The sequence below is a fragment of the Lithobates pipiens genome, unplaced genomic scaffold (genome assembly GCF_037356315.1).
Source record: "Lithobates pipiens isolate NorthernLeopardFrog02 unplaced genomic scaffold, aLitPip1_a1.2 Scaffold_3, whole genome shotgun sequence".
Taxonomy (NCBI): Eukaryota; Metazoa; Chordata; class Amphibia; order Anura; family Ranidae; genus Lithobates; species Lithobates pipiens.
Genome location: NW_027507790.1, coordinates 84,983,713 through 85,004,464, shown reverse-complemented (window position 1 = coordinate 85,004,464; position 20,752 = coordinate 84,983,713). Strand labels below are relative to the sequence as shown.

General features: G+C 44.9%; 1 protein-coding gene across 1 annotated transcript in view; it reads right to left on the bottom strand.

Moving 5' to 3' along the window:
• Window positions 1–20,752, bottom strand: part of IFT81 (intraflagellar transport 81) — a 235,567-nt gene that overhangs the window by 129,370 nt on the left and 85,445 nt on the right. The window contains exon 9 of the mRNA XM_077461990.1: window positions 9,962–10,125. Coding sequence (XP_077318116.1) covers window positions 9,962–10,125 — 164 coding nt within the window. The remainder of the gene's footprint in view (window positions 1–9,961; window positions 10,126–20,752) is intronic.

Sequence of the window (20,752 nt, the reverse complement as noted above, 5' to 3'; positions counted from 1 at the left end):
ATTTTGTCCTAGCTGTTTTTTCCATCATTTAAGAGCTCTAAATAGCGCTTCGATATGCGCAAACCAGAGGCGAGGTATCTATTGTGGGGTATTAATGAAAAATTTATAAAAGTTGTGGGGCCCATGACATTTTTATTTCACTCTACCTATCGCTGTTAGAGGAAGCTTACACCAAGTAGTACATTTGAGTTGAAGTTGTTTGAGAATGGGGGAGTAGATTTAACTGTAGATATTCTGTAGGATCAACTGTGACCTGGACCCCAAATATTTAATAAATGTAACTATTTTTAGCTCTTGGGCACCAGGTGGTAGCAGTTGAGAAAGTGTGTCGAGGACAGACGGACTTACTCCAGTTAATAGAGAAGCTGGGCAGGGCACTAATTTGTTCAATCAAGGACACAATGTGACTAAGAGAGGGAGCGGTATCACCAAGATATAGGAGGGTGTCATCAGCATACATGGATACTTTGCCCTCACCGGAAACATGCATGAACCCAGTTATATGTGGTGATGCTCTTATTAGAGCAGCCAGGGGATCTATGGGTAGCCAAAACAACGGTGACAAAGGACACCCTTACCGCGTGCCTCTATTAAGTGCAAAGGGATCCATAAGATTTCCGTAAATTCTCAATTTGGCAACAGGGGCAGAGTATAGTAATTTCACCCATTTAATAAACCTATCCCCTAGGCCAAAGCGTGCTAGTACTTCCTACAGATAAGCCCATTTGACGCTGCGAAAAGCTTTAGCAACTTCTAAGGACAATGTCACTCACCCACCAGATTATCAACTGGGATCTGAAGATTTCGAAATAAGTGTCCGATGTGGTAGATTTAGCTGGTATAAAACCAGATGGATTGCTACGTATAAGTTTAGAGATAACCTTGGCCAAACGGGTCACAAGAACAAGCGCTAAGAATTTTATATTGATGGTTAATAAAGAGATAGGACTCTATGAATCGGGGGGGATAAGCTGTCTTTGCCAGGTTTAAGTATAAGCCTTATCACAGCTTTATTCATAGAAGAGGGAAGGCGTCCCAGCTCCAAAGCATCTAAAAAAAAACGTTCTTAACCTAAGTAGGAGGAGACCTGCATACCCTCTTGTATACCTCATCCAGTAGATCATCCGCCCAAGTAGACTTGCAAGGGGGAGGAGAGGGCCAAGGTTTCCGTTAACTCATCTATCGTAAGAGGATCATTCAGCAAGCCCCTATGAGATGGACTCAGTTGGGGTAGTTAGCATTGTGAAAAGAAGGTATGAGTTTCTACCAGAGTGGGCAAGGCTTTGGAGGAGTATAAATCAGTGTATTAATCCCTGAAGTTATTTAAGATGTCAGCATGTGATGTAGTGATGTCTTCCATGGACAAAGTGAGTGCGGATACAAATGAAGAGTTCCTATGAGCTTTCGCCATCGTGGCTGATGCGATCCTTAAGGCTCCGACAAATGCTGATGGCTGTCACCATTGCCTGCATAGCATAGCTCGCCAAGGCAAATTAAGCTTTTAAAAGCATCCCCAGACTCTTCTCTGCCAGGTCTTTGAAGATCTGGACATCAGCAACCAGGCAAGTCAAAATTTTATTGAGATAGAAAACTGCTGCGTCAACTGCAGACATGCTCCACTTTTTAAATATTTTTTCTCCATTGGATAAAGTTGAGAAAATCTCTTTGGCGGTATAAACACCCTGGGTGATCCCATTCAGCATACAACACCTCTTCTAAGAGAGGCGCATTCTGTGGCAGCTGTAATGATGCCAAAGAAGAATACTTAACAGATGAGGATTCAGGCAAGAGGCAACCTGAAATCAGACCAAACCATCTCAGAAATGGATTGTACCAACACCCTCTGAGCTTAAGAGACAGATAGCCCTTACATTTCTTCAAGTTCAGAGTCCTCAGATATGGATTTCACCAAATGATCCTCTTAAAGTTCTACCCTACCACCTCCTCATCTATTTCTACCCCCCCCCTCCTCCTCTACCAAAGGAGGATCTGGTGACGGGGAGCATTCTTGTTTCTTACCACCTTGTCCCGTGTCACTGCCTTGTTCCATGGAGTCGAGGATGGCAGCAATCTTTCCCACTAGGCCAGCCAAAGCGGCAGCTAAGTCATCCTTAGCAACATATGCTGAAATTGATGCCTCTGCGGTTGCCACAATACCAGACAGATGTAGTGGCTCAGATACACCCATCAAATCTGACCTCTCTGGAGAGGGACTACAACCAGGGGGTCATCCTTGCACCCTTTACAGCCTTGCTCCCCCTCCCCAACTTTTTGAAGACATCTTCCAAGCCTGCTGTACAAGTAATAGAGTTGTGTCTGCAAGGCTACCCCACCAGCAGAGGAGATCTGCTTAGGTACAATACCCTTGTATTAGGCCCTTAGGGGAACCCTCCAGCTGCCAACACCTCACTCCTCAGTTGTGTGCTCACGTGCCCTGAACTTCAACAGCCTGCTCTGTGTGCCTTGCTGCCGCCAGAAAGAGAGCCTGAGGGGATTGCCAGCTTCATCTCCTTTACCATGGTTGCCACGGCCCCTCCCCATGCAGCTTTTCCAGCTCGCACATCCGCCATTTCCTCAGTTGCAGCCAAAGACACTAGTGATAACACTAGCTGCACTAAAACGCTCTCAGGAACACAGGAGACACACACTGAGCACCAGTACTCCTAGTGGCATAACACTGGGAGGGCAGCCTAGGCAGCCCAAAGTGTAATCCCTATTTAAAGAGCACTGAACTGCAGGGACACTCACTATCACAGATAGCAAGCAATTGAGCTGCAAGTTTGAAAATGACTTGCTCAGCTATTGCTAGACTAGCCAGGCTTCACAAGTTTGTTGCACAATTGCAGCAAGTTCGTATTACATGGCTCCAGATCAACTTTATTTGCAAACATTCTGCAAGTCTGGTGCAAGTTCTGGTTCAGTTATGGTGTGCAATAGTCACCCCACCACAGGGATCACTATGACTTCCAGGGCTCTTCCTGTAGAATCACCACTAGTGATGGACGAACTTCCGACGGGACGTTTCGCGAACGCGAAACGCGAACGGGCACAAACGTTCGCGAAAACGACCGTTCGCCGCGGGCTCCATTGACTTCAATGGGAGGCGAATTTCGCAAACCTTTAGGTCGAATTTGCGGCCACGGGGTAATTATTAGGGGGTAGCACGTAGTCCCACCACCTGGACAATAGCATAATACATGTATGAGGTGAATTTGGGATCGATAACTACAAGCATTTTTTTTTTATTTGGGAAATTGTTCTGACAATTCAGGACTATGGAGCTAATGAAGGCAATGGAGGAGAGGGAAGGTCAGGGACCAGGGTAGGCAAACAAGAGGGTGCAGGAGATACAGAGCACTGACAGCAGCACCGTAATACAGAGCACTGACATCAGCACCGTGACATACAGCGCTGACAGCAGCTCCGTGACATACAGCGCTGACAGCAGCTCCGTGACATACAGCGCTGACAGCAGCTCCGTGACATACAGCGCTGACAGCAGCTCCGTGACATACAGCGCTGACAGCAGCTCCGTGACATACAGCGCTGACAGCAGCACCGTGACATACAGCGCTGACAGCAGCTCCGTGACATACAGCGCTGACAGCAGCTCCGTGACATACAGCGCTGACAGCAGCTCCGTGACATACAGCACTGACAGCAGCTCCGTGACATACAGCGCTGACAGCAGCTCCGTGACATACAGCGCTGACAGCAGCACCGTGACATACAGCGCTGACAGCAGCTCCGTGACATACAGCGCTGACAGCAGCTCCGTGACATACAGCGCTGACAGCAGCTCCGTGACATACAGCACTGACAGCAGCTCCGTGACATACAGCGCTGACAGCAGCTCCGTGACATACAGCGCTGACAGCAGCACCGTGACATACAGCGCTGACAGCAGCTCCGTGACATACAGCGCTGACAGCAGCTCCGTGACATACAGCGCTGACAGCAGCTCCGTGACATACAGCGCTGACAGCAGCTCCGTGACATACAGCGCTGACAGCAGCTCCGTGACATACAGCGCTGACAGCAGCTCCGTGACATACAGCGCTGACAGCAGCTCCGTGACATACAGCGCTGACAGCAGCACCGTAAGCAGCCCCAGGAGGAAGTCAGCACAGCACAGGGATGGTGTGATCCCCTCATAATAAGAACCCCCAGGAGGAAGTCAGCACAGCACAGGGATGGTGGGAGCCCCTCATAATAAGAACCCCCAGGAGGAAGTCAGCACAGCACAGGGATGGTGGGAGCCCCTCATAATAAGAACACCCAGGAGGAAGTCAGCACAGCACAGGGATGGTGGGAACCCCTCATAATAAGCAGCCCCAGTAGAAATATGACACCGCTCAACCTCTTCAAAGAGGAGGGTAGGGGCATATAGTACGGTGTGCTTTTTTGGGTCAGGGAAGTGAGCCAAATGAATTAAGAAGGTCTGTGTGCTTGATTCCAAAAATTGTTTATAGACATATACATGGTCTACTGATCACATGTGTTGAATTCCTCCGAGATCCATGCCTCATTCATTTTTAGAAATGTGAGGTAGTTAACACTGTCGTGAGCTAGGCGAGTACGCTTATCGGTCACAATCCCCCCTGCTGCGCTGAACGTCCTTTCGGACAGGACACTGGATGAGGGGCAAGCCAACAGTTCGATTGCAAATTGGGCAAGCTCTGGCCAGAGGTCAAGCCTGCCCACCCAGTAGTCTAGGGGTTCATCACTCCTCAGAGCGTCCACATCGGCCGTTAACCCAATGTAGTCGGACACCTGACGGTCTAGGCGTTCCCTGATGCTGGATCCGGATGACACCTGTCGATGGGTCGGCTGAAAGAATGACCTCATATCCGAAGTCACCAACACATCTTCAAACCGGCCTCTTCTTGCAGGCGCTGTTGGATTGGTACCCGCAAATCCTTCTCTGGGAGTGGGAATTGCTCCTCTGCCAGCGCACGCAAAAGCAGAATGCAGCATTTCTCGAAGCAAGGCCTGGAAGTGCTGCATTCTGACAGCCCTCTGCGACGGCGGTAACATTTCCGCCATTTTGTGTTTGTACCGGGGATCTAAGTACGTTGCCACCCAGTACTGGTCCTTGACCCTCATGCTTTTTATACGGGGGTCCCTATTAAAACACTGGAGCATGAAGGCCCCCATTTGCACTCAAGCGGAAGGTATGTGGTGGTGGTGGTGTTGTTGGTGGTAGTGTCTTTGGGGGTGCACATAGCAGAGAGTGAAGAAGAGGGTGCAGATCGAGAGGATGAGGAGGGTGCAGAAGAATAAGGCTGAGTGAGCCACTCAACCAAGTCTGGTGCGTCCTTTAAAGTAATTGAACGCACCTTCTGCAACTTCCCACTTTGGCTCAAGGCTGTTGCTCCTGCCCTACCCCTACCACCCCTGCGGAAGGGCCTGCCTCTTCCTCTGCCTGTCATTTTTTAAATCACCCTGTGACAAAACTCTTAGTCCCTATACCGCTGAAGGACTGCTGCAGTATAGGGCAGCGGTCAGCAGTAGTGCACGTCAACCCTATGTATTGTGGACCGATAGCGGTCCTTACAGAACAGCAGACTGTACTGCACTCAGGCCTATGTACCGTAGCACCCTATACCAAGTTACCAGTCCTTATAAGAACTTTTGTGGACCAAGCAGGTTGTGTGTTAGTGATTAGCAGACTGTACGTCAGTCCCTATACCAATGAAGGACTGCTGCAGTATAGGGCAGCGGTCAGCAGTAGTGCACGTCAACCCTATGTATTGTGGACCGATAGCGGTCCTTACAGAACAGCAGACTGTACTGCACTCAGGCCTATGTACCGTAGCACCCTATACCAAGTTACCAGTCCTTATAAAAACTTTTGTGGACCAAGCAGGTTGTGTGTTAGTGATTAGCAGACTGTACGTCAGTCCCTATACCAATGAAGGACTGCTGCAGTATAGGGCAGCGGTCAGCAGTAGTGCACGGCAACCCTATGTATTGTGGACCGATAGCGGTCCTTACAGAACAGCAGACTGTAACGCACTCAGGCCTATGTACCGTAGCACCCTATACCAAGTTACCAGTCCTTATAAGAACTTTTGTGGACCAAGCAGGTTGTGTGTTAGTGATTAGCAGACTGTACGTCAGTCCCTATACCAATGAAGGACTGCTGCAGTATAGGGCAGCGGTCAGCAGTAGTGCACGGCAACCCTATGTATTGTGGACCGATAGCGGTCCTTACAGAACAGCAGACTGTACTGCACTCAGGCCTATGTACCGTAGCACCCTATACCAAGTTACCAGTCCTTATAAGAACTTTTGTGGACCAAGCAGGTTGTGTGTTAGTGTTTAGCAGACTGTGCGTCAGTCCCTATACCGCTGAAGGACTGCTGCAGTATAGGGCAGCGGTCAGCAGTAGTGCACGGCAACCCTATGTATTGTGGACCGATAGCGGTCCTTACAGAACAGCAGACTGTAACGCACTCAGGCCTATGTACCGTAGCACCCTATACCAAGTTACCAGTCCTTATAAGAACTTTTGTGGACCAAGCAGGTTGTGTGTTAGTGATTAGCAGACTGTACGTCAGTCCCTATACCAATGAAGGACTGCTGCAGTATAGGGCAGCGGTCAGCAGTAGTGCACGGCAACCCTATGTATTGTGGACCGATAGCGGTCCTTACAGAACAGCAGACTGTAACGCACTCAGGCCTATGTACCGTAGCACCCTATACCAAGTTACCAGTCCTTATAAGAACTTTTGTGGACCAAGCAGGTTGTGTGTTAGTGATTAGCAGACTGTACGTCAGTCCCTATACCAATGAAGGACTGCTGCAGTATAGGGCAGCGGTCAGCAGTAGTGCACGGCAACCCTATGTATTGTGGACCGATAGCGGTCCTTACAGAACAGCAGACTGTAACGCACTCAGGCCTATGTACCGTAGCACCCTATACCAAGTTACCAGTCCTTATAAGAACTTTTGTGGACCAAGCAGGTTGTGTGTTAGTGATTAGCAGACTGTACGTCAGTCCCTATACCAATGAAGGACTGCTGCAGTATAGGGCAGCGGTCAGCAGTAGTGCACGGCAACCCTATGTATTGTGGACCGATAGCGGTCCTTACAGAACAGCAGACTGTAACGCACTCAGGCCTATGTACCGTAGCACCCTATACCAAGTTACCAGTCCTTATAAGAACTTTTGTGGACCAAGCAGGTTGTGTGTTAGTGTTTAGCAGACTGTGCGTCAGTCCCTATACCGCTGAAGGACTGCTGCAGTATAGGGCAGCGGTCAGCAGTAGTGCACGGCAACCCTATGTATTGTGGACCGATAGCGGTCCTTACAGAACAGCAGACTGTAACGCACTCAGGCCTATGTACCGTAGCACCCTATACCAAGTTACCAGTCCTTATAAGAACTTTTGTGGACCAAGCAGGTTGTGTGTTAGTGATTAGCAGACTGTACGTCAGTCCCTATACCAATGAAGGACTGCTGCAGTATAGGGCAGCGGTCAGCAGTAGTGCACGGCAACCCTATGTATTGTGGACCGATAGCGGTCCTTACAGAACAGCAGACTGTAACGCACTCAGGCCTATGTACCGTAGCACCCTATACCAAGTTACCAGTCCTTATAAGAACTTTTGTGGACCAAGCAGGTTGTGTGTTAGTGATTAGCAGACTGTACGTCAGTCCCTATACCAATGAAGGACTGCTGCAGTATAGGGCAGCGGTCAGCAGTAGTGCACGGCAACCCTATGTATTGTGGACCGATAGCGGTCCTTACAGAACAGCAGACTGTAACGCACTCAGGCCTATGTACCGTAGCACCCTATACCAAGTTACCAGTCCTTATAAGAACTTTTGTGGACCAAGCAGGTTGTGTGTTAGTGATTAGCAGACTGTACGTCAGTCCCTATACCAATGAAGGACTGCTGCAGTATAGGGCAGCGGTCAGCAGTAGTGCACGGCAACCCTATGTATTGTGGACCGATAGCGGTCCTTACAGAACAGCAGACTGTAACGCACTCAGGCCTATGTACCGTAGCACCCTATACCAAGTTACCAGTCCTTATAAGAACTTTTGTGGACCAAGCAGGTTGTGTATTAGTGTTTAGCAGACTGTGCGTCAGTCCCTATACCGCTGAAGGACTGCTGCAGTATAGGGCAGCGGTCAGCAGTAGTGCACGGCAACCCTATGTATTGTGGACCGATAGCAGTCCTTACAGAACAGCAGACTGTACTGCACTCAGGCCTATGTACCGTAGCACCCTATACCAAGTTACCAGTCCTTATAAGAACTTTTGTGGACCAAGCAGGTTGTGTGTTAGTGTTTAGCAGACTGTGCGTCAGTCCCTATACCGCTGAAGGACTGCTGCAGTATAGGGCAGCGGTCAGCAGTAGTGCACGTCAACCCTATGTATTGTGGACCGATAGCGGTCCTTACAGAACAGCAGACTGTAACGCACTCAGGCCTATGTACCGTAGCACCCTATACCAAGTTACCAGTCCTTATAAGAACTTTTGTGGACCAAGCAGGTTGTGTATTAGTGTTTAGCAGACTGTGCGTCAGTCCCTATACCGCTGAAGGACTGCTGCAGTATAGGGCAGCGGTCAGCAGTAGTGCACGGCAACCCTATCTATTGTGGACCGATAGCGGTCCTTACAGAACAGCAGACTGTACCGCACCCAAGCCTATGTACCGTAGCACCCTAGACAGACCAAGTTACCAGTCCTTATAAGAACTTTTGTGGAACAAGTGAGTTGTGAATGATTAGCAGACTGCAGCAGAAGGGCAGCAGTCAAGTATAATATTCTTTCTATATTTGGAAGAAAGAATATTATACGTGTACAAGCCTATTACCGTACCACTGATACCAGTCCTGAAAAGAACCTTTGTGGAACTAATAGTAACAGCAAGTCTTTAAAATTATCCTCACTGCCTGACACACTGCTTCCTGCCTGTCCCTATACAAATTGGCAAAAAAGAGTAGGCTGGAACGATTAGCTGGAACAGCTCTTTTGTGGACCTGATAGTAACAGCTAATGATGATGATGATGATGATGATGAAGAAAGACTAATCTGGCTGAGCTGTCCCTAAAATAGCAGCATACAGCGCTCTGTCCCTTTATCTAAACTGACAAAAGAAACTCAGGCTGCTGACCTAACACCTATACCAGTCCTGAAAAGAACTTTTGTGTACCAAATAGCTAGCGTTTTCTCTGTCCCTACTCCACACAGGATCCTTTCCCTACAGTGACAGAAGAAAGAATGTAAAATGGCCACCGGATCGGGTGTATTTATAGGTTAGGGGGAATGTCCAAGTGTCCATGAGCTGTCATGTCTCAATTGGTTGTCCTGTAACACATGATAAACGTGTCACGAAAGGTTAAAGTTCTTGTATACATTAAACACGTAAGTCCGCCGGGGCGAACGACGGAAAAAGGCGTTCGAACCCGCGGACGGCGAAAGTCGGAAATTCGCCGCGAAACGACCGCCGGGCGAACCGTTCGGCCATCACTAATCACCACTGCAAGTTTACTCTTGCTAGAGACTTGCCAAACAAATTTGCTACAAATTGGATAAGTGTCAACTGGAACTTGTGCTTTAAGTGCTCTGCGAGTCTACAACTTGTCAGTGAAAATGTACAGAGACTTCTTCCATTGTAGCAGGGCCAGGGTACCATCCATCTTAGCTGCCAGCTATAAGAATGGATTCAGCTGGCCAATCTCCAGATCCCTGCTGGAACCACTTGAGAATTTGGTATTACCATGCAGAGAGTTGTACTTCAGGGTCTATCACCTTTCAGACACTGGCAAAAAGAAAATCGAGGTCCAGATTGGAAGGAGTTATATAGGGGGACTCCTTGCCTGTTTTTTTCTGCCAGTGTCCACTCACCTATAGGTGGCATATAACCCAGGTAGTCATGATTTAGAATCTGCTTTGTGTCCCGCAAAGTACAAAAACAAAAAAAAATATTTTAGGCATACCTTAGCTTCCAGTTCTGTAAGATCAGATTGGTCCATCACTTGTTCACTGACAACTCTTTGCATGAGGCTCCGGGTCCGTCGCTTGCTCTCCAGCTCTTTAGGAAGCTTTTCAGAAACCATATATGAATTAAATTTTATTTCTTCTTCAAGTCTTTTTATTAAACCTGCATGTGACACATTATAAACAAAAAAAAATAATGCAAATGTGAACTTTCCTGTTGAGGAAAAAAAAACATCTCTCTAGGTCAACTAATACTATATTAGGAAACATTATTGCAGTTATGTTGGTGCTTTTGTTCTGTAGATATTTATGTAGGCCTGACACTTTCTAAAAGTGGCTGCCAAATGGTTCTGCACCCCGGCCATCTCTTTATGCATTACCATATTATGCATCCGGCCATCTCTTTTATGATCCTTGCAACAGTTCTTTATGTAAATAAATTACTCTTTGTTCATGTGACTGGTTCGCTACCCATCTCCCCAAGTTTTGCCAGAAATTGTGGTCAAATTACTTGCATTCCTTGTAGTAAAAGGTTCACCTTAGTAACTAAAGGTGAACCTTCTACTACAAGGAATAGTGGGTAGCAAACTAGTCACATGAACAAAGGGATAGTAATTATTTATTTACATAAAGAACTGTTGCAAGGATCAGAAAGTATTGTTTTTAAGCACTTTTTGAAAATCATAACTGGCTATAGTCCTAATGGGAAAAACATTAAATTACAATATATTTAATCTAGACAGCATGCTATAGAATGGACACATAAAATCTGATTAAGAAGACTTTGATGTAAGAAAACATTAAGACAACATTTCTAGACAGGGTGGCCAACTTTGACAAAGTTTGCACCCCCTGGGTCAAACATTTTCTACCATCTACTTTTGATAGGTACCTTTTACCCTTATTATAATGGGGCCATTCCCCAGTGGGACCTGGGTATCTACTAATAATCCCTTTTTTTCCCCTCTTCCGACCTTCCCCAAAATACATTTTCTTAAATTATCCCTTCCTTACTTCTTACTTTTCTATTGTACTTACAGGTCTTCTTAGTTCTTTCACTAGACAAATATAGCAAGGTCTACACCAGACTGTATCACATGCTACTGATTCTAGTCAGACATATCTATCTATCTATCTATCTATCTATACACATACATACAGAATCAGTTCTTCACACTTTGTACACTTGCACAAAATCAGGGATATTGTAGGATTGGAGTCAGGTGTATGATTAACCAATTCTACCAAGCAGATTCTAATGATCAGCAATTTCATATGTAGGTGCAAATACAGTCAATAACCAGTTGCCGACCGGGCCATAGCCGAATGATGGCTGTAGCATGGTCAGATAACTCTGGGAGGGCGTACTATAATGTACTCCCAGAATCACACGCACCCACGAATGTCCGTGACCGTCAGGTCCTCCGGACACGGCGTGTCACAGAACGGGGTAGAGGGCCAATGAAAGCGGCCCTTTACCATGTGATCGCCCCATCCAATGACTGAGCAATCAGTTGTAAACAGACTGGAGCATGTCTGGTTCAGCTCCTCCCCTTTCCTTGCACCGATCGATACAGTGTGCGAGGAGAGGAAGGAGCCGGATGCAGCAGTGCTGTGGGCTGGATCTGAAGTGCCCACAGCGCTGATCTCTGCCCATCCCTGGCTCATCTATGCTCCATACATGCCCAGCCATGGTCATCCATGGCTCATCCATCCCCATCCATGCTCATACATGGCCAGCCATGCTCCTCCATCCTTATCCATGGCTGATCCGTGCCCATCCATATCCATTCGTGCTCATCCATGTCTCATCCTTGCCAATGCTCATCTGTGCCACATTCATACCACATCAGTACTCATCCGTGCCACTACAGTGTCCATCAGTGTCTCACAAGAGTGTAATAGGTAGTCAAATTAGTTGTCCCTTGAACAAGAGACGATGCTCCCTGCATGTTGGGCCTCTGTATGTGGATGTCAGGGCTGGCTTAGCTCTTCCTCCTCTGGGCTGGCCGCTCAGCTGTCGGCTAATTGCCAGCTCCCTTCTCTCTCCACTGTTACCAGCTGTTTCCGATGATGCTTGTCTGGCCAGCCTATTTAAAGTCTCCAGCTCATTTCTCCATTGCCTTCACGTTTGGTCACATCACTAGGAACCATCTCCTGCTGTTGTTTCAAGACTGGCTTGCTGACATCCCTCCTGGCTTCCATCCTGCTTGCAGTTGTTCACCTTGGATTCCTGACGTCTGGACTGGCTGATTACCCGATCTGGTTTATGAACTTTGGACTGGCTAACTACCCGATCTGGCTACTGGACTCTGGCTTGCTTGACTACGCTTTTTCCGATTTACCTTTTTATTTTTATTAATAAACAAGTGTGATTTGATTGTACTTCTGTCTCTGTCTGTTTCATGGTTCCTGACAGTGGCCTGGCTGTGTAAAAGTCTCACACGTGGTATCGCCATACTCAAGAGTACTAGCAGATTGTATTTTGGGGTGTCAATATTGCTATGTACATGCTATATTTAAAAATATCTTATACATGGACAACTTTGTGTAAAAAAAAATAAAAAAAAATAAAGGGTTTTCTTTTTCTCTCTACATGTTCCAAAAACTTGTGGAAAAAAATGACATGTTCAAAAGAATCATTATGCTTCACAGATTATACGTTGGGATGTTTGCGTTACAAAATGGGGTAATTTTTGGGGCGTTAACCGGGATTGAACCACGCTCCGTGAGATTTTCAAAGTTTGGGATTTTTTTTTATAACCTAACCCTGCTTTAAACATCTCCACAACTTTATCCCTGACCTGTATGCTGTGTTCCTCGGCCTTCATTACGCAGTTTTTCACTAAGGTTCTCTAATAAACTTCTGAGGGCTTCACAGAACAGCTGTATTTATACTAAGATTAAATTACACACAATTAATCACTAATTAGGTGACTTCTGAAGGCAATTGGTTCCACTAGATTTTAGCTAGAGGTATCAGAGTAAAGGGGACTGAATGCAAATGCACGCCACACTTTTCAGATATTTGTAAAAAAAAAAAAAAAAAAATTTAAAAGCATTTATCATTTTCATTCCACTTCACACTTATGTGTCACTCTGTGTTGGTCTCACATAAAATTCCAATAAAATACAATTACGTTTTTGGTTGTAACTTGACAAAATTGGAAAATTTCAAGGGGGATGAATACTTTTTCAAGGCACTATATTGCAAGGCTCTCCCCCCCAACCTGCCAATAAGACTAGGAATTGCTACCTCTACTAGAGAAACAAGACTTTGAGCCTAGCTTCACACTGACAGCGGGAATGAAATTATGCACGATTTCATACCCACATGTCAGTCTGACTTCGGGAGAGATTTCAGACATCTGTGCGGATTCCTGCACAGTTGTCTATACAAATCGCACCAAAATTTGCAGAATTCGCTAAAAGTAGTACAGAAACACCTTTTGGGAATCGGTGCAGCATTTTTCAAATGTTAAAACACTACAAATACAATAAGGACATATTAATCTGCTGAGACATAAAATCTTCAAGAATATTTTAAACTGTTAAATAATTGTTATAGAATGTATTACAAGAATGGGATTCACAATTCTCTTTTGTTTTCAGACAGCATAGGGCAAATGAAGTGTTTCCATGACATATTAGATGTTTGTTTTCCATTTGTAGATAACCATGGTTTTCAGAATGTGCAGACATAGAGCACGCTGTAATGACTTTGGCCAGCTGCCCTGAGATTTGCTTCCAAATATTAACTTCCCAACCAAGTGCTTACATGTACATGGGTGTAGCGTGGATTAGACTGGAATAAAGGAACTACCGCTGCTTAATTTAGAAACAATAATTCTAAAGAGTATGGGAATGATGGCAAGTTTCACATTTAACAAATTAAATTTAGCTTCATACAGAAAATTCTGGTTTGTATCGCTAGTAAAAGGAAATATATTTCCTGCGGGTGTCCTAAATATGTGATAGGTTTATAAGTACTTAAACATTTTCTGTATTGATGACGGCAGGTAAGGTTTGGACCCTGCCATGTTAAAATATATATATTTTTTGTAAAATTATTTTTATTAAGTTTTATAGAAAACATACAGTAGAAAAGTGGTGACTTGGCACAACACCAGGGCACTCACATGGCCAAAAAATGTACATATGACAGTCAATCTAACTAACCGTAACTCTAACTAGAAATCCAGGTAACAGTCTTTCCACCCCCTAGCAACCCAAGGCTTAGTTCTCTCATGCTCCTCCCAAAGCATTTTTATCCAGATAAAGTGCATCTAGTACTGTGATGATTATTCGTGCACTGCCCATTCACCTAACGCAGTAATAATCTATCATTAACTGGATCTAAAGATCCCCAGCAGTATCATCAATCCCTTTACTTGCTGGATTGTAAGTAACTCCCATCTCCGACCCAGGTGTAAAAAGGATGTACTCTCAATAATGTCAATTTCAGCAGGTCTTCCTATCTCACCATTAAATCAGAGCTATACCATGCCTGCCATACCTTATCGAATTTCTATCCACATCCTCTTGATATGCAAGTCGCTTTAAAAAACTGCATCATTGAATTTACCAGCCCTTTCCAGAAGGGAATGCTAGGGGCCTCTGGTTTCCTCCAGTGTAACAGAATGGCCTTCCTACCATAAAATATCAGGATATTAATTAAGGTGCTGTGTGCCTGTGATGGGACCACCTCCTCCACCAGACCCAGGAGACACATATAATTAATAAGGGAGCTACCACTGCAGATCTACTTCTGAAGCACGATACACGGTAAGACAGGAGAGGCGAAAGTCCTGATTGCCGCACACCAAACCAACCCAGTTGCCATTCAAGTTGTTATTATTATACAGGATTTATATAGAGCCAATGGTTTGCGCAGCGCTTTACAACATAAGGGCAGACAGTACACTTACAATACAAATCAATACAGGAGGGACTAGAGGGCCCTGCTCATTAGAGCTTACAATCTAGAAGGGAGGGTCAAGTTGAAACAAAAAGGTAATAACTGTTGGGGATGAGCTGATGGAGAAAATGAAAATACAGTTGTTAGGTTTTCAGAGATCATCTAAAAGCTAATAAAGTAGGAGATAGGGGAACAGATTGAGGTAGGGATTTCCATAGGATTGGAGAGGCTATGGAAAAGTCCTGGAGGCGAGCATGGGAGGAGGCGATGAGGAAGCTAGAGAGCAGGAGGTCTTGAGAGGAACGACATGATAGTAGACTAAGCCTACCTCTGTCCAGGCCACACCACGATGCGTTTCACCCACCCTTGGGGCTTAGTCATGGAGGTAAGGATTCTGTGTGGCGGGGTGGATTTTTAGAATGATAGAATGAACATTAGACAACAGGTGGATCCAGGGAAAAGGAAAAAAAAGTCACTCAAAGGAGGATCAAAAAGCTACTTCCAACTAACACATACACGGACATAAAAAGTGCATCAAAATGAGGGGATTAGGGCATGATGATCAAAGTCCCTAGAAGTTGTAAAAATCAAAGAAGCCCCAGAAAAAAAAACCCTCATGCTGCGTACACACGATAAGACTGTCCGGCGGAACAAAACCGCCGGACTTTGCAGTGGAGGTCCGCCAGACTTTCCAAACGAGCGGACTTGCCTTGGACTAGGTCCGGCGGACAATCCGCTGGACTATGGCGGGAGTCTGCCGAACTTTTGAAATGAACGGACTTGCCCACACACAGAGTAAAGTCTGTTAATTTTGAACGTGGCTCCAGGTAGACGGAACTAGCGAAGGAAGTCAGTCAATGTCGCCATCTCCATCGGCGAGATTGACACCTCGTGAGCCCCGTCACCTGGTATGGATTTAAAAGGGAACCCCTATGCTGAAAAATACGGCGTGGGGGTCCCCCCAAAGTCCATAGCAGACCCTTATCCGAGCATGCAGCCTGGCCAGTCAGCAAAGGGGATGGGGACGAGCGAGCGCCCCCCCCCCCTCCTGAGCAGTACCAGGCCACGTGCCCTCAACATAGGGGGTGCTTTGGGAAAGGGGGAGCCATGCAGCTCCGCCACCCGAAAGCACCTTGTCTCCATGTTGATGAGGACAAGGGCCTCTTCCCACAGGTTTTTAAAGGTCTTTATTAGACAGCTCCAAGGGCCTCTTCCCAAAAACCCTGGCCGTTGGTTGTCTAGGTCTGCAGGCGGGGGGCTTGTCAGAATCTGGGAGCCCCCTTTAAAAAGGGGGCCCCCAGATTCCAGCCCCCCACCCTATGTGAATGAGTATGGGGTATGATGTCTTCGGGGGTCTTCTTGTCGTACTCGCCATCTTCTGCTCTTTTGCTAGCTCTTTTACTAGCAGAGGAGCCCGGCTTTCTCCTTTGACGTCACCGCTGTCAACTTCGGTGGTCTCGTCCTGCTCTTCGGTTCTTCTTGCCGAGCCTCCGCTTTCTTCTTCCAGCTCTTTTACTATGGTAGTGTTGGCCCGGTCTTCTGTCGCCGTCGCCTTCTTCTTCTTCCTCCCCATGTTGACTCGACGCTCTCTGGCCCTAACGGCAGAGAAGCGTTGTGCGGTGACTTATATAGGGCTAAGGGGCAGGGTCACCAGGTGATGTCACAGTCCCAGCATCCTCTGGGACTCTAAAGAGCCAACAAATCTAGAAATCTATTTCAATAAAAAAGGAGCTCTTCAAAGTATTAAATAAGCAGAAACAACTGAGTAGCTTAGAAAAAGAGCATGAAATCTGAGTACTTTCTTTGAGCAATAACTCGACTTCATTACCAGTATTCTTTGCTCCATAGTTTTTGAGTCTATAAATAAACCTCTTTACAGATGTTGATTTCGATTTAAATCACCAAACCCCTTTTAAACCAACATTCGGCAATCAAAGAAGCCAAGTTAATAAATATACATATTTTTATGTAACCATTGTTGCGTTAATGGTTACAAATATAAATATAAAATATAATGTAGTAGTACTGCGCAAAAAGTTTTATACAGGTGCGAAATTTTTTTTTTTAGACAGGTGTAAATTAAGAATGCTTTCAGAAATAGTAAGTAACAGTTTATTTCTTATCAATTACCAAAATGAAAAGTAAATGAACAGTAGAGGAATTCAAATCAAATCAATATGTGGTGTCACCATTGTTTACATTTAAACCAGGTACACTTGCATACAAGTTTTTTTTTTTCCACAAAAGTTTATTGAAACAGAAGTAGAAAATACATCAACAAGTGTATTACAGGTAATCATGAATAACAGCAATAAAGGAAGTGTACAAGAAATAATATGCATTGTTAATCCAATCAGAGTTGTATATATTGTTATCTATATTAGCTAGAAAGAGATCAGGTGGTGGATAATCGAAAAGATATGTATTTTATATGAATTACCCAGCATAGTCTCCATCCTTAGGACTAGTAGTATATGTGTACAGAAATAGCTTATGAACATTGGGTTAGTCTGACTGAGATGTTGTGGTAGAGAATTTGATAAGAAATCAGAAATGACCAAGTTAAAAAGACACTCCTCGTGAGTATATAAGTAGATTTATTATATAGTTATACTAAAGTATTGGAGCACTTTATTTCTGTATAAGTAAAATTGGTAGAATTGTGGTCATCGGACCTCTAACAATCCTACGAAATTAATGAAGTGCAGCCATCACTAGTTCTTGAAAAATCAGGGACAAGAAAGGATGTTGAAAATGGAATTCCCTCAAAGGGAAGCTAAGTGCATCAGAGAATGGTAAGGGAAAGTGAAAGGTAGTGCTAGTGCACATGTGTACATTTCTTTCTCATTTGTCTCTTTGTTGTGATCTTAAAAGGGATATTATTGTAAAAATGTGGCATATTGCCTTGTGGTCGGAAAATGTTGTCAACAAGCACACGTTTCCAGGAATGAAGTGGAAGAATCATGGGCTTGATGGATAAGCTCCTCCGTTTCAGCTATGTTATTTACCCTTTTAATCCATTCTGCTATTGGGGGTGGATGGGTGGATTTCCAGTGTACTGGAATACTCATTATGGCAGCATTGATGAGGTGTAACACTAGAGGGTGGTGAGAACTTTGGTCCAGAATTTTGAATCACAGGGTATTCCCACCAAATGTGTAAGCCCTTGTACACACGGTCAAACATTCTGACAACTAAATCCGTTGGATTTTGTCCGACGGATTTTGTCCGAAACTGTTGCATACACACGGTCGGACAAAGTTGTCGGAAAATCCAATTGTACATAACGTGATGGCGTTATTTCGTTAGGACGGGACTACGTTCAGGCTAGTAGCCAATAGCTTGGGTTTAGGAATTTGATCTGAGCATGCGTGGCACTTTGTCCGTCGGAGTAGGCTACACATGATCGGAGTATGTCCGATCGGAGCATTTTGTCGGAAAATTTTACGGACAAGTTGGAAAACTTGGTCCGTCGGATACTCCGACTGAAACAGTCCAATGGAGACCACACACAGTCGGATTGTCCGACAAAACGGTCCGATAGGACACATTCCGTCGGAATCTCTGACCATGTGTACAAGGGCTAATAGGGAACCATCATGTGCATGACATCGCCACCATATGGATGGAATAAGGGGATTTATTTTGTGTAATTTGTGTGGAGTTTGGTACCATTTTGCAAAATTTTTTAAATCATTTTCCTGTGAAGAAACATTAAAGTGGAAGTAAACCCTCCTATCATTTTCAGCCAAGGAAGCGGCCATCTTGACCTCTGTTTAATCTTCAACTGCCATGTTGTTGCACGTGTGATCAGTTATGACACCAGCCATTGGATGGTTTAACAGTTTGGTTGAGAGCACAACCAATGTGACAGTTACATTTCTGGGATGTCGGGAATGTAACTGTTTTTTGAAACTGTTAATTTAATGGGTTTACTTCCACTTTAACTAAACCTTTATGAAAACGTGAGTATATTTTCCCCCAATCTTCTTCAGAAAGATTTAAGGAGAGGTCTTTTTCCCACCTTTATTGTTGCTAGATTAGATATAGTTGTGCATTCAACAAATAAAATATTATATATGATTGATATCAAGTGTCTCTGTGGCTCTGAATTCATACAAAGCTTTTTAAAGGGTGTTTCTTGTCTCAAAAGGACTGAACGTGTCTTCGGGTCATTGAGAAAAATTTTAAGTTGAGTGTATGCCCACAAAGGAAACTGAGGAATGTCCATCAATGTCATAAGTGTGGATTTGGGTAAAAATTTGTTATTGGAAAATAATTTTCGTGCTCTGAAATCTGATTGGTGACCTAAATTGAGAGGAAACGTATGAACCATTCCTGGGGAAAATTTGGTGTTTTTGCAAACCGGTGTTAGCGGTCCTGGTAAGGAAGAAATTGTAAATTGTTTGCACATTTTTGTGAATGTCCGCAAAGTGTTGCCTATTAACCACTTTCAGACCGGACCATTTTGCTGGTAAATGACCAGAGGTCTTTTTACAATTTGGCACTGCGCTGCTTTAACTGGTAATTGCGCGGTCATGCAATGTTGTACCCAAACAAAATTTGCGTCCTTTTCTTCCCACAAATAGAGCTTTCTTTTGATGGTATTTGATTGCCTCTGCGATTTTTATTTTTTGCGATATAAATGGAAAAAGACCGCAAATTTTGAAAAAAAATGATATTTTCTACTTTTTGTTATTAGAAAAATCCAATAAACTAAATTTTAGTCATACATTTAGGCCAAAATGTATTCAGCCACATGTCTTTGGTAAAAAAAAAGTCAATAACTGTATATTTATTGGTTTGCGCAAAAGTTGTCACATCTACAAAACTAAGGTACGTTTTCTGGAATTTACGCAGCTTTTAGTTTACGACTGCCTATCTCATTTCTTGAGGTGCTAAAATGGCAGGGCAGTACAAAACCCCCCCAAATGACCCCATTTTGGAAAGTAGACCCCCTAAGGAAATTGATAAGTGGCATGTTGAGCCCATTGAATATTTTATTTTTTTGCCTCAAGCGATTGAATAATGACAAAAAAAAAATTTTTTTTTTTTTTTTTACACAAAGTTGTCACTAAATGATATATTGCTCACACATGCTATGGGCATATGTGAAATGACACCCCAAAATAAATTCTGCTGCTTCTCCTGAGTACGGGGATACCACATATGTGGGACTTTTTGGGAGCCTAGCCGCGTACGGGGCCCCGAAAACCAAGCACCGCCTTCAGGCTTTCTAAGGGCGTTACAGTTTTGAAGGCCATAAAATGCCAAGATGGCACAAACGCCCCCCAAATGACCCCATTTTGGAAAGTAGACACCCCTAAATTTAGGGGTACACTAGTGAGACTAGGTAATAAATGGCGGGTGCCCTGAAACTATAAAAAAATAACTAACCAACCAGCGTCACCTGTAACCGTTATATGGTGATCACTGGTGAAAGGGTTAACTAGGGGGCAATCAGGGGGCTTTATGCGGTAGTATATGGGGGTCCCTGGCGCTATAAAAAGCTGCGGCGAACCTAAATACCTACCTGCCTAACTAGCGTCACCTGTGACACTAATACAGCGATCAGAAAAACGATCGCTTATTAGGCTGGGTTCACACTGGAGCGATGCGGGAACGCCACGAATCCGCGGCGGGTTCCCGCATCACACTGCCCTATGCGAACTGCTGGGAGTGTCAGTGAAATGTTAATGACACCCCCAGATCAGTTCGCATATCGCAGTGCGATCTGCAAACTCGGATCGCATGGTGTGAACACCCATGCGATCCGATTCTGCTGCGGACCAAAAAAAGGGTCCCGTGCGAGTTTGCGGCGGGTGCGACACGAATTCAGCCATACTATCTGTATGGCTGAACTCGAATCGCA